Source organism: Eriocheir sinensis, chromosome 9 (assembly GCF_024679095.1).
Source record: "Eriocheir sinensis breed Jianghai 21 chromosome 9, ASM2467909v1, whole genome shotgun sequence".
NCBI classification, from domain to species: Eukaryota; Metazoa; Arthropoda; class Malacostraca; order Decapoda; family Varunidae; genus Eriocheir; species Eriocheir sinensis.
In genome coordinates this window covers 2,796,982-2,811,789 of record NC_066517.1, presented here as the reverse complement: position 1 = coordinate 2,811,789, position 14,808 = coordinate 2,796,982, and the positions used below count along the sequence as shown (strand labels likewise).

Genomic DNA, 14,808 nt, shown 5'->3' with positions numbered 1-14,808 from the left:
TTCTTGCCCTACTCATGCATCGCCTAAAGGATAAGCTCTCTCCCAGTCTGTATGGCTTCCTTCCACAACGAAGTACCCATCACTGCCTCGTAGAACTCTACACCTGCATCTTCCCAACCAGTGTGGTTGCATTCCTTGATCTCAAAAGTGCCTTCGACATAGTCAACAGGGATATTATTCTTGATCAGCTGGTGGACTTCGGTGTTAAAGGAAGCCTTCTAAAGTGGATACGAGGTTATCTTTGTACCAGAACCTCACGTGTCTTTTTTCAGGGGTGCATACAACTCCTGCGAACGGTTTGAGCTTGGCACCCCACAGGGTGGTGTTCTAAGCCCTCTTCTCCTCAATGTCCTGATGCACCGTATACTCTTTCTTCTTCCTGCCATCCCCGGAACTACTGTCACCTCTCACCTGTTATGCGGACGACATCTGCATCCATTCGACCTCACCTCATGATCTTCAGCTATTTCTACACGATTTCTATGTGTCATCTACCGCCTGTGGCCTCATTATCTTCCCGGAAAAGAGCAGGATCTTCCCTCCCGCAACCTCATAACACTGCCGGCGTTTACCATGGGCGGGAATGCCATCCCTCACTACATGCAGTACACATACCTGGGCGCACCAGTCCGAATCACCCCAGCCATACCCACTCGCCAACGGATTCATCCCATCGTGAAAAACCTTCTTGACCGTTTGCAGTCCCGCTTTTCCCCTATCATGTGGCTTGCTACCAATGCCACAGGTGTCTCCATCCCGGTGCTGAGGACTCTTTACATCCTGTTCCTTCGGTCAGTCGTTGACTATCTGTCCCCTGCACATGTCACCTGCCCAGAAAAGCACGAGGACCCCTTGAGATATTCCAGAATCGAGCCATGAGGTTTATCCTGGGGTGTCCTCTCTCCACCCTCATAGTCAACATACAGACGGAACTCAACCTGCCCCCACTTGTAGATAGGATTTATGCCAATGTGACATATTTCTGTCAAGTGTCTCCGCTCTCCCCATCTCGCTATTATGGAATGATTTTGCTTTATTTACTCATATACCCTTATTTCTTTATCGGGAAACATTATATATAAAGCATTTCATTAGAAATTGAAAAAGGGTGCAAGTGTTACACCTCCTCCGAGACAGACGCAACTTACAACCGAGTTACATCCTAGGCTACATCGTTTTTTTTCTTTTTTTCTGAATTCCGATGTAAGTGCGGAGGGATGTATTTCGAAGTTACATCGATGTAAGTGCTTTCTGAATCCGCCTCCTGGACAGGCTACGCGCGAGACCGTCGCCGTTGATGACGTCATTGACGATCGACGGAACCGTGAAAACGGAATAGTGGGAAGAAACACGTAGACAAAAGGAAACGCTAAGAAATAAGAAAACACTATAAGATACGTAGAAATAAGAAAAGGATACGTAGAAATAAGAAAACAGTAAGGATCGATACATAGAAATAATAAAACCATCTAATGTTAAAGAAGCTCATTTTACTCCTAAGCAGCCAATTTCGGGAAGAAATAAGAAAACACTTTTTTAATGTTAGGGAAGCTCGTTTGACTCGCGGGTAGCAAACGTAGAGAAGAAATAAGAAAACACTGAGGATACGTAGAAATAGGAAAACACTACAGCAAGGCTATAGAAGCTCATTTGACTCTCGGGCACCCAATGTCAACAAACACCTGCTGAGCGACGCCCACCTCCTGTCAGCGGCCAGCATGGACGCCTCTGTTGTCACGCCCACCGTGGACTTCTCCAAGGTGTGCCACGCCTCCACACTCAGGCTGGTGACGCCGTGACCCGTGACAGATAGATTGCAAGTCGAGTTTTAGGTGTTAAGTGGAGTGGCCCACAACTGTCAGTAAACTCACGCGTCTCTCTCTCTCTCTCTCTCTCTCTCTCTCTCTCTCTCTCTCTCTCTCTCTCTCTCTCTCTCTCTTCTAAACTCGATCCATAAAACAATATTAAACCACCACCATCACCCTTACCTCCACCTCACCACTACCATTACCTCACCACCATCACCACCACCATTATCATCACCATAAATTAATCATAACCACCTGAACTCATTGCCTCTCTCTCTCTCTCTCTCTCTCTCTCTCTCTCTCTCTCTCTCTCTCTCTCTCTCTCTCTCAAAGAAAGGTATAATTAACATTTGCTGTGTAGTATTTTTGGTGTCAGGTCAGGACAGATTCCTCATGACTGCCCCACACTTACCATGACAGACCAACACGGTAAAGATTCGTATTAGGTCCGTGCTAGTAACTCATAATCTACTTTATGAAACATCACCATCTCTTCATATATCTTTTCTACAAACCTTCAACAGTCATGGAAATGCTTTGAAAATACAATTCAAGGACTTTTTTCACTCTTGAAAATAGGGATAATGTTTACGAAAGGCCGCCTCCTCTGCTGGTCATGGCGACGCTGCAGCCGCCAAGCCATAAAATAGCTCGCAGAGGGCTTAGGGTCGGGGAACATTTTTAAACTACTCCAACCGAACTTTACGACCTACTAACGGGGGGGCTGCGCCCCCCTCGACCCTCCTCATGTATATGTGACTTATTTCAGCGAGGAGGTATTTCTCGCAACACCCGCTGCAGGGTCGCCGTGGCCAGCACCAGAGGAGGTGACGCGCTTTCGTAAACATTATCCCATATTATCAAGAGTAAAAAAAAAGTCCTTGAATTGGATTTTCAAAGCATTTCCATGACTGTTGAAGGTTTGTAGAAAAGATATATGAAGAGATACTGATGTTTCATAAGGTAGGCCTAATGAGATACTGGCACGGACCTAAAACGAATCTTAACCGACCAACACTTACCATGATGACCCCACACTTACCATGATGACCCAACACTTACCATGACAGCCCCACACTTACCATGACAGCCTCACACTTACCATGATGGCACCTCACTTACCATGATGGCCCCACACTTACCATGACAGCCTCACACTTACCATGATGGCACCTCACTTACCATGATGGCCCCACACTTACCATGATGGCCCCATACTTACCATGATGACCCCATACTTACCATGATGGTCCCACACTTACCATGATGGCCCCACACTTACCATGATGGCCCCATACTTACCATGATGACCCCATACTTACCATGATGGTCCCACACTTACCATGATGGTCCCACACTTACCATGATGGCCCCATACATACCATGATGACCCCACACTTACCATGATGGCCCCATACTTACCATGATGGCCCCACACTTACCATGATGGCCCCATACTTACCATGATGACCCCACACTTACCATGATGGCCCCATACTTACCATGATGACCCCACACTTACCATGATGACCCCACACTTACATGATGACCCCTCATTTACCATGACGGCCCCCACATTTACCATGATGACCCCACACTTACCATGATGACCCCACACTTACATGATGACCCCTCATTTACCATGATGGCCCCATACTTACCATGATGACCCCATACTTACCATGATGGTCCCACACTTACCATGATGGCCCCACACTTACCATGATGGCCCCATACTTACCATGATGACCCCATACTTACCATGATGGTCCCACACTTACCATGATGGTCCCACACTTACCATGATGGCCCCATACATACCATGATGACCCCACACTTACCATGATGGCCCCATACTTACCATGATGGCCCCATACTTACCATGATGACCCCACACTTACCATGATGGCCCCATACTTACCATGATGACCCCACACTTACCATGATGACCCCACACTTACCATGATGACCCCACACTTACATGATGACCCCTCATTTACCATGATGGCCCCATACTTACCATGATGACCCCATACTTACCATGATGGTCCCACACTTACCATGATGGTCCCACACTTACCATGATGGCCCCATACTTACCATGATGACCCCACACTTACCATGATGGCCCCATACTTACCATGATGGCCCCACACTTACCATGATGACCCCACACTTACCATGATGACCCCACACTTACATGATGACCCCATACTTACCATGACGGCCCCCACATTTACCATGATGGGCCCACACTTACCATGATGGCCCCATACTTACCATGATGACCCCACACTTACCATGATGACCCCACACTTACATGATGACCCCATACTTACCATGATGGGCCCCACACTTACCATGATGACCCCACACTTACCATGATGACCCCATACTTTACATGAAGGGCCCCACATTTACATTGTTTGGCCCTCACTTACCATGATGGGCCCACACTTACCATGATGGCCCCACACTTACCATGATGGCCCCATACTTACCATGATGACCCCACACTTACCATGATGGCCCCATACTTACCATGATGACCCCACACTTACCATGATGACCCCACACTTACCATGATGACCCCACACTTACCATGATGACCCCACACTTACCATGATGGCCCCACACTTACCATGATGGCCCCACACTTACCATGATGGCCCCATACTTACCATGATGACCCCACACTTACCATGATGGCTCTACACTTACCATGATGACCCCACACTTACCATGATGACCCCACACTTACCATGATGGCCCCACACTTACCATGATGACCACACTTACCATGATGGCTCTACACTTACCATGATGACCCCACACTTACCATGATGACCCCATACTTACCATGATGACCACACTTACCATGATGGCTCTACACTTACCATGATGACCCCACACTTACCATGATGACCCCACACTTATCATGATGACCCCACACTTACCATGATGGCCCCACACTTACCATGATGACCACACTTACCATGATGGCTCTACACTTACCATGATGACCCCACACTTACCATGATGACCCCATACTTACCATGATGACCCCACACTTACCATGATGGCCCCACACTTACCATGATGACCACACTTACCATGATGGCTCTACACTTACCATGATGACCCCACACTTACCATGATGACCCCTCATTTACCATGACGGCCCCCACATTTACCATGATGGGCTCACACTTACCATGATGGCCCCACACTTACCATGATGACCCCTCATTTACCATGACGGGCCCACATTTATCATGATGGGCCCACACTTACCATGATGACCCCTCATTTACCATGACGGGCCCACATTTATCATGATGGGCCCACACTTACCATGATGGCTCCACACTTACCATGATGACCCCACACTTACCATGATGATCCCTCATTTACCATGATGGCCCCACACTTACCATGATGGCCCCACACTTACCATGACAGCCCCACACTTACCATAATAACCCCACACTTACCATGATGACCCCCTGGATAATATTGAGTGAACATATTATAAACATCTCGCGCGAGGTTAATACATTGTGTTATATTTTTGTCTCTGGATAATGCATGGAATGGATAATCTGGATAATGGAAGTCAGTCCAGAAAAGCAAAGAAACTTTTAAATAATGATGTGAAAAGTTTGAGCACAGCCTAGGATGTCATGTTTTGGCAGAGGGACACACTCAGGTTAGATTAGGTTAAATTTAGCTTGATTTTGATTTGTCGAGTTAATTGTTTATGACTGATATGTTATACGCTTCATGTGGCGCCATTGTCACAAGCAGTAGATTAGGCTACAATAATCACAATATTCCCTGATATATTGGTTAACAGATGTATCTACCTACTTCTTGCACAACATGCTGACATATCATGTAAAGACATTACTCAAAAAGCTGTAGGCCTAAGCTGTGTCAGTAATATTGATGCAAGACCGAAGGATATTGTCTCAGGGTTCCCACTCTTTCTGGAAATCAGGTAAAATCAGGTAAAATTGTTTCTCATTTTCTAGTCAAGGAAATGTTAGGGAATTAGTAAAAAAAAAGTGCCTTATATCAGAGAAAAGTCAGGGAATTCAATTGAAAAATTCCCAAACGGTGAAGTTTACTTGTCTGTTAGTGAGAGACCTAAAGCTTTGACAGGTATGTATGTACAGAAACAGTCAGTAGTGAAACAGCGAAAGGAAAATAACTACAGAGTTCCAGCCGAGAGGTAATATACCGTATGTCCATTTATTGTATGTACCTGGTACAGTAATAGGTTGTTATACTTATTCAAGACTAACATTGCTACACACACCAACACTGACAGTAGTCCAAATAAATATATAGTTTTGTGGAGCACCTACACTCCAGTGTATGGGTGCAGTGGGTTGGTTTGACAGGATTATCTCTGTAGTAGCTATTGTCATGCATGGCCTTTTTTTCAGAATTATAGTACCCTGTTAATAAAATTAGGAATGTTATGGGCATAGTCCATTTCATTCCGTCTCTCCACTCGCGAACGTAGATGTGGCACCTGCGCATTGTTAGTACGTGATTGTGTGAAGATCAACTTTATATTTTCAGTGATATGTTTGAATGTTTGTGTATACATGAAACCCTCAAGCCCTCTTATATAAACCGCAAACATGCTGATTTGCATCAATAATGTACCATATGAGTACACAAAAGAACAGCTTGTATATCAAACAGTAGTCTGATCATACTCGAACGACTTTTAGCCTTTCAGACACCCATGTTTCATCTCGTGCAGGTACATAAAGTGACATCCAACTCTGAAAGTGTCTATACATAAGGAATTTTGATGTGTTGCATGTAAATAACTTGGATAGCCTAATATTCGAAATAGCCTAGCATCACATGCAACAGTTTTTATTTACTATTTCATGTTATTTTGATAATTAATCATTATTGACATGCAATAAATTATTAAGATATCCCCTATTTGCACTTGCAGAGCCCTATGTCTTTTAATATACCTGAAATGAGTTATCAATCAATGAATTTGAAAAAAAAAAAATCGTTCAAGCATGATGTGAATGTTATTTGATACAATGATTGTCTTTTCATGTGCTTGTATGTTAGTTTATCGATGCAATCGACTGAGTTGTTATTTGTATACATAAACATTCAAATATATTATTGAAAAATAAGCTTGAATGTCCATCACAACAGTTGATTTTCGTGTATTCACAAACTTGAAATGCACAGGTGCCATATCAATCAAAATTTCCGCTTTGTTGGTGGACAGATGGAATGAAACAGACTAAAGTACATGCCAACACTGCCACACACACACACAGGAAGTGGTACAGAAGGGAAGAGGTGACAGCTTGAAGGTGGCATACACTAATGTGAACGGGTTAATATCGTCAATGTTAGAAATAGGAGATTACCTGAGTAAGGAAAAAACAGATGTTATGGGGATTACGGAAACCAAATTGACTGGTAGTATAGATGCATTTAACTTAGGGGATGGTAAATATAATGTATGAATGAAAAATAGAGAAAATAAACAAGGAGGAGGAGTGATGCTATTGTTGAAAAAAGAATGGTCAGTGGAGGGTGTCACCTATGGTGAAGGGGAAGCGGAGGTCTTGAGTGTGGAAATAAGACTGCAAAGGGGAGGATGCAGAAATATCGCTGTGGTGTATGTCCCTCCAAAAAACAATTCATGGACAGAAAAATTGTACAAGAAGAAGGTGGAAGACACATTGGATTGCCTAAGGAGATTGCTGGAGGAGAAGATTCTGATAATGGGAGATTTTAATTGTAAGAAAGTGTCATGGGAAAACTGGTCAACGGAAGGAAGTCAAGCTTCATGGGGAACAAGGTTTTGGAATTGGTTATAGATAACGTCCTCACACAGTGGGTAGAGGAAAATACAAGATTCAGAGGAGAAGACGAGCCATCTAGATTGGACTTGATAATCACCAGGGAGCCAGATATCATAGAGGAGATGAACTATAAGAGCCCTATAGGGAAGAGCGATCACGTACTTATCGAGTACATATTACGAGAAGGAGGTAAAATAATCAGGAATGAGGACTACTGGAAAGAATGGTTTAACTTTAATAAGGCAAATTCTGAACAACTTGGGAAATATTTTGAGGAAGCACAAAGGGATACTTTTTTGGGGGCTGATAATGTGGAGGAAAAATGGGCTATCTTTCTACGGATTTACAACGAAGGAGTGGAAAAGTGGGTACCAAGAATGAAAGAAGGACAGAAATCAAGAGAAGAGTGGTATAATAGAAAGTGTGTAGATGCCAAGCAGGATAAGGAGAAGGCATGGAACAAATGGAGAAAAAAATAGGAGGATGGATCTATGGAATGAGTACAAAAGGAAGAGGAATGTTTATGTCAAAGTAAGAAGAGAAGAAAAAAGGAATTTTTAGAAAAATATTGTAGATAAGTGCAAAGACCTGCCAAAACTGTTTTATTCATTCATTCATTTCATCGACGCCTGCTCCTAGGAGCTCCCACCAGGGGATGGCCACGGCAGAAGAGCTTCCAACTTTCTCTATCCAGACACTCCCTCCTTGCCTGCTCAAAGTTTCTCAAAGATCTTTCCCCCCTCTCCCTAACGTACTCTTGCACCCTATCCCTCCATTTCACTGGAGGGCGTCCTCTAGCATTCCCTCCCTCTATCTCACTCACATACACCCTTCTGGTCATCTTACTCTCCTCCATTCGCTCCATGTGGCCAAACCACTTTAAAGTCTGTCGCTTCACTTCTTCCACCGCTCCACATTTCTTCCCTTCACCCCTGTGACATTCCAAAACGCTCGTACACACTTTCATTACTCATTCCATCCATTCTACTCACACCACAAGCACTCCTCAAATAACTCATTTCCACTGCCTGCACTCTAGACCTCTGACTTTCATTCCAGGCTCACGTTTCACTTGCATATGTGAGGGTTGGTACTATAATTGTATTTCTCAAATCCCTCTTTACCTCCATGCTCACACTTCTGCCATTCATGATTCGTCCCAAAGACCCTACCACCCTTCTTCCTTGCAATGCCCTTTCTCTTATATCTCCCTCCATACCACCATGCTTACACATAACTGATCCAAGGTACTTAAACTCATTGACCTCCTCCATTTCTTCACCATTCAAAATTATTTTGCATTCTTTTTCACATTCAATTCCCACTCTATATGGGCATACAAAATCTACAACCTCACTTCTGCTTTGCTCACAAACCATCACTTTACTTTTGTTGACATTTACTTTCAGCTTTCTCCTATTACAGACACTATCAAAAACACTGACCAAATTTTGTAGGTCACTTTCATTTTCTGCAATGAGCACCATGTCATCAGCAAACAGTATCGAATTCAGTGCCCACTTCCTTCCCTCATTGAACAGTCTTACTCCAACTTCTCCAACTTTGCCCTTAATTTCTCTAATGACACCATCCATATAAATATTGAATAACCATGGTGACATGACGCACCCTTGTCTTAAGCCCACTTTTATCTCAAAATGTTCACTTGTTTCTCCAGTAATTTTGACACATGCAGATGCATCCTCATAGAAAGACTTTATTACACTAAGCAGTTTTCCTCCCGCACCATAAATCTTTAAAACATCCCACAATGCAATCCAATCGACTCTGTCATAAGCTTTTTCCAAATCCATGAAGGCAGCGTATAGTTTCTTTCCTTTTGCTAATATTTTTTCTACTTCCATCCTGAAGGCAAATATCTGATCCACACATCCCCTTCCCTTCCTGGAGCCTTCTTGTTCTTCACTGATTTTCTCTTCTGTAAGTTTTTGCACCCTCTCTATTATGACTTTTTCATATACCTTTCCGGGTATACTCAGGAGACTTATACCTCTATAGCTCCCACATTCCCCTCTCCTGCCCTTCCCCTTGTAAACTGGGACAATGATGGCTTTCGTCCAGTCTGCTGGCACCACCCCCCCCTCCCATGCTACTTCACATATCTTGACCATCCATTTAACAACTACATCTCCTCCACACTTCAACATTTCTGCTGTGATTCCATCAATTCCTGCTGCCTTTCCATTTTTAATCTTTTTATTGCCTGATTTACTTCTTCATATGTTATACTTCTTTCTTTATATACTCCTCCTCTACCTCTACTCAAAACTGCTGCTGTTACAGCTGCTGGACGTCCATCCTCAAAATTCATTAAGTTTTTGAAATATTCTCTCCATCTCTCTTTCACAGCTTCCCCGTCTTTCAACATCTTTCCATTCTCATCCATAACTTCATTTATTTTACTTGAGGAGATATTTTCTGCATTTCTTTCGTTTTTTACTTCTTTCCAATATGATTTCCTGTTCCCTTTATATTTTTCACTTAGTCTTTTTCCAGTCTTCATCAACTCTCTTCTTACTTTCTTTTATTGCTTGTTTTAATTTCATTTTGCATTCTCTATATTTCTTTTTCCTTTCCCTTTTTACTTGTTCAGCCACATTTCTTTCTTGAGTTTTCTTAAAAAGTTCCCTTTTCTCTTTTACTATCCTCCTTATCTCTTCTGTCCACCATGAATTTCCTTTTCTTTTTCCATCTCTCACCACTTTCATCCCTAACACTTTTTTTTTGTCGTAGTTACCATTATTTCTTTAAATGTTCCAAAAACTTTTTCAATATTTGTATTATCTTTTACACTTTCCCATTTTTCACTTAAGGCCTCTGCCATTTCATGGTTATACTCATCTTTTATTTATTTTTCCTGTAACTTTTCTATCTTCAGTATTTCCTTTTTTACTTCACCTTTCTTTTCAAACACCCACTTTTCTTTCAGCTTTAACTTTGCCAGCACTGCAAGATGGTCAGATCCATCGAACATTCCTCTTACTACCTTCGCGTCACAAATTTCTTTTCTAAGCCTTTCATCTACTGCCACATAATCAATCAATCCTTTTTGCTCATTATCTTCTCCCCTCCTCCATGTGCATCGGTGGATATTCTTGTGCTGAAAGAAGGTGTTTGCTAGGAACATTCCCCTCTCAGCACAGACATCCACCAGGCACTCTCCATTTTCATTCTTCCCAGGTATCCCCCATTTTCCCATCACTTCCACCACACATTCATCACCCACTTTAGCATTCATATCTCCCATCATAATAAGTTTCCTTTCTTTCTCAAAACTCTTCAAACATGCATTCACTTCCTCCCAAAAAGCTTCCCTTTCTTTCAGTCCTTTTTTACTTTTCACATTTACTGGTGCATAAATACACACCCATGCATACTTTTCTAAACCTACTTTTCCTTTCACCCACACAATTCTTGATCCCTTCCAACCATAATCAGTCACACCATTCCACACTCTTTCAGACATCACAATAGCACATCCTTCCTTACTCCTGCCTCTATACTTCTCATCTATCCCCGTCCATACAACCCCCCCAGGCACACCCTCCCACGTACACTCTCTACCATCACTCACACCAGTTCCTCGAATATGTTTCACTCACTCCCAACACATCCACTCTACCATTTACAAAATTTTCAATCATCACTCTCCTCTTTTCCTCACCACCTAAACCATTCACATTAATAGACACCAGTCTCATACATTCCTTTCTCTTCTGCCGCCCTCTGGCCATCGCTCCTGCCTCTAAAAACTCGATAAAAGTATTAGAGGCCAGTCCAATGTAGTGTTATGGAGACTTGCTCCTTGTCAAGGCTAAAAGGATTAAAACAAAGCAGCTGATGGTCACTGCCCCCCTCCCCGTTGGTTCTACCCCGCAGGGTATACTAACGGTGCGCACCACGTGAAGGTGAGGATGGGGTAGGCTACCTTCCCAGTCAGAGGGTAGCCGTATTGCTCCTTTCCCAATACCCTAAACAAGGGAGCTCTACACATAGGCAGCAAAACGCACCTCGGATGAACCTCATTGGTTGCGATACTGCCACTGTTTTATAAGTTCATAAATGGAAAGTTGAAAAATAGAGATGAGATTCAGAAAGTTAAAGTTAATGGTGAAACTTTTGATAGTATAAGTGAAATAGTAGAAGTGATGAATAATTGTTTCCAAACAGTGTTCACAAGGGAAAGTGAGTTTGAAGGTGTAGATGCAGTGCCAGGGAATAGAGTGGGTCTGGAGAGAATACAAACATCAGCAGATGAAGTTAGAAAATTATTGGAAAAATTGGATGCGAGGAAATCAGCAGGACCGGATGGTATATCAAATTGGGTGCTAAAAGAGTGTAACCAGCAAATAGCTGAAAAGTTGAGCAACTTGATTAATGTCTCACTAGCACAAGGGAAGGTACCGAGAGACTAGAAGAGGGCTAACATCGTCCCAATACATAAAGGAGGAAGTAAGGAAGACCCGTTGAACTATAGGCCAGTGTCATTAACAAGTGTAGTAGCAAAGATGTGTGAGAAAATTATAAAAAAAACAGATGGGTGGAGTATTTAGAAGAAAACAGTATATTAACAAATAGCCAATTCGGATTCAGAGGAGGACGGTCTTGTGTAACTAATCTGATCAGCTTCTATTCAAGAGTAATTGATATAATACAGGAAAGGGACAGTTGGGCAGATTGTGTGTATCTGGACTTAAAGAAGGCGTTTGATAAAGTACCACACAAGCAATTAATATGGAAACTTAATCATTTTGGAGGTCAGGGTGGTTCAGTATTGTATTGGATTATGGACTTTTTGATGAAGAGAGAAATGAGAACAGTAATTAGGAATAATAAATCAAGCTGGATGGAAGTGACTAGTAGAGTCCCCCAAGGATCGGTGTTGGCTCCGATTATGTTTGTAATATATATTAATGACATGGCAGAAGGGGTGACAAGCTATATGAATATGTTTGCTGATGATGCTAAAATAATGAGGAGGGTGGCTAATGAAGATGACTGTGTAGCCCTGAGCCAAGATCTCGATAGAATAAGCGAATAGTCACACAAATGGGAAATGACATTCAATACAGAGAAGTGTAGCGTGATGGAGTTTGGTAAGAGCAGTAGACAAATATCGGGGAACTTCTCTCTGAGTAATGAAAGAATCATGAAAAAAAATGAAGAAAAAGATCTGGGAGTGATCATAACAGACAAGTTATCCTTTGGAAAACATGTAGATCAGATAACTGGGGAAATATACAATCTTCCTAGAAACATAAAAGCACCATTTACATATTTAGATGAAGAAATGGTGAAGAAACTAACAACATCGATGATACGTCCAAGACTGGAATATGCAGCATTAATGTGGTCACCTAGATTGAAGAAAGAAATTAGAAAGTTGGAAAGAATACAAAGAGCAGCGACTAAATTACCGGAAACTCTGAGAGAACATACTTATGAAGAAAGACTGGAGAAATTGGGACTAACAACACTGGAGAGAAGAAGAGAGAGAGGGGACCTAATAGCATTGTACAGGATACAAGAGGGATTGGAGAAATTGGACAGGGAAGACCTAGTGGTACGTGACAGAAGTGTGACAAAAGGCAATGGTAAGAAATTGAAGAAGAGCGACTGTAGGAGAGACATCAAGAAATACAGTTTTCCATACAGAAGCATTACAACATGGAACGGACTTGACAAGGAGACTGTGTGCAAAAACGATTCATGAATTTAAAGCCAAACTGGATAATAAGCGTTATGGAAATGGGACAGCACGAGCCTAGTACGGCTCTTTTCCTGTATTTCACAACTAGGTAAATACACACACACACACACACACACACACACACACATTAACACTTGGACATACCAACATGATATCAATATGTCATACTGAGAAAATTTTCCAGTATTTTTTTTTTTTTTTTTTTTTTAGTAAAAGTAAATATATTTTTTATCAGAGGAGGGACACTGTGACATTGAATTCTACTCCAATTTGACATCATATGAATCCAGCACTGAAATTATCTTTACCTAGTAAAGATGTCAAACACAGAAATAGGTAGAAAAATTTATCCCGGGAAAATGAAAATCTGTCTGGGAAAAATCACTGAATTTTGTTTTCATAACAGAGTAGAAACCCTGTGCCTTGTTTAATAGTTATAGGTGACAGCAACCAAAAATATGATGCATTTGTGAAATGCCAGGATTTTCTCTTTTCTACCCTCCCACACGACCACCGCTTGTAACGAAACATGAGAAATTAATCCAAACAAGGAAAGGTTTGCTGGCGCCGGGGATCGAACCCGCGACCAGCGTAACGGGAGAGCCACTCCTTTACCAGTCGGCCAAAGAGGTACCCCCCTGGCTAAATGGGTTATGGGAGGCTCACCCATCAGGCAAGTCAGCATTACACGTCTCCCCATTCCCATTTAGATTAATTTCTGTGTGTTGAGTTCCCATTTTCTATGAACTTCAGAGAGCATGGGCCATCACTCTACCTGTTACCCCTTCGGGGAGACACAAAAGAATCACAGGAGAGGATGCCACCGCCTTGCCACCAGTGAAATGCCAGGATTTGCTCTTTTCTCCACTCCCACACGGCCACTGCGTGTAACGAAACACATAAGAAATTAATCCAGACAAGGAAAGGTTTGCCGGCGCTGGGGATCGAACCGGCGACCAGCGTAACGGGAGAGCCACTCCTTTACCAGTCGGCCAAAGAGGTACCCCCCTGGCTAAGTGGGTTATGGGAGGCTTGCCCATCAGGCAAGTCAGCATTACCTTTGTTTAATCTCCAACAATTCATTTCACCCTCCCAAATGCTATCCATATACAAGGGCCTTGTCTTTCCTCGTATGAAATATGCATCTCGTGTGGGGGGCGCTCCTCACACAGTTCTCTTGGAAAGAGTAAAGTCTAAGGTTCTTCATCTCATTAACTCCCTTCCTCTTACTGACAGTCTTCTATCTCTTGAATCCTTCTGCAATGTTGCACCTCTATCAATATTTTCATGCTGACTGCTCTTCTGAACTTGTTAACTGCATGCCTCCCACAGCCCCGTTACACTCAACTTTCTACTCTAGATCATCCCTATACTGTCCAAATCCCTTATGCAAATGTTAACCAACATC

General features: G+C 42.6%; 1 protein-coding gene across 1 annotated transcript in view; it reads left to right on the top strand.

Moving 5' to 3' along the window:
- Positions 1-1,598: 1,598 nt before the first annotated feature.
- Positions 1,599-14,808, top strand: part of LOC126995842 (WASH complex subunit 3-like) — a 35,739-nt gene continuing 22,529 nt past the window's right edge. The window contains exon 1 of the mRNA XM_050855716.1: positions 1,599-1,760. Within this exon, the coding sequence (XP_050711673.1) occupies positions 1,719-1,760 (42 nt within the window). The 5' untranslated portion in view covers positions 1,599-1,718. The remainder of the gene's footprint in view (positions 1,761-14,808) is intronic.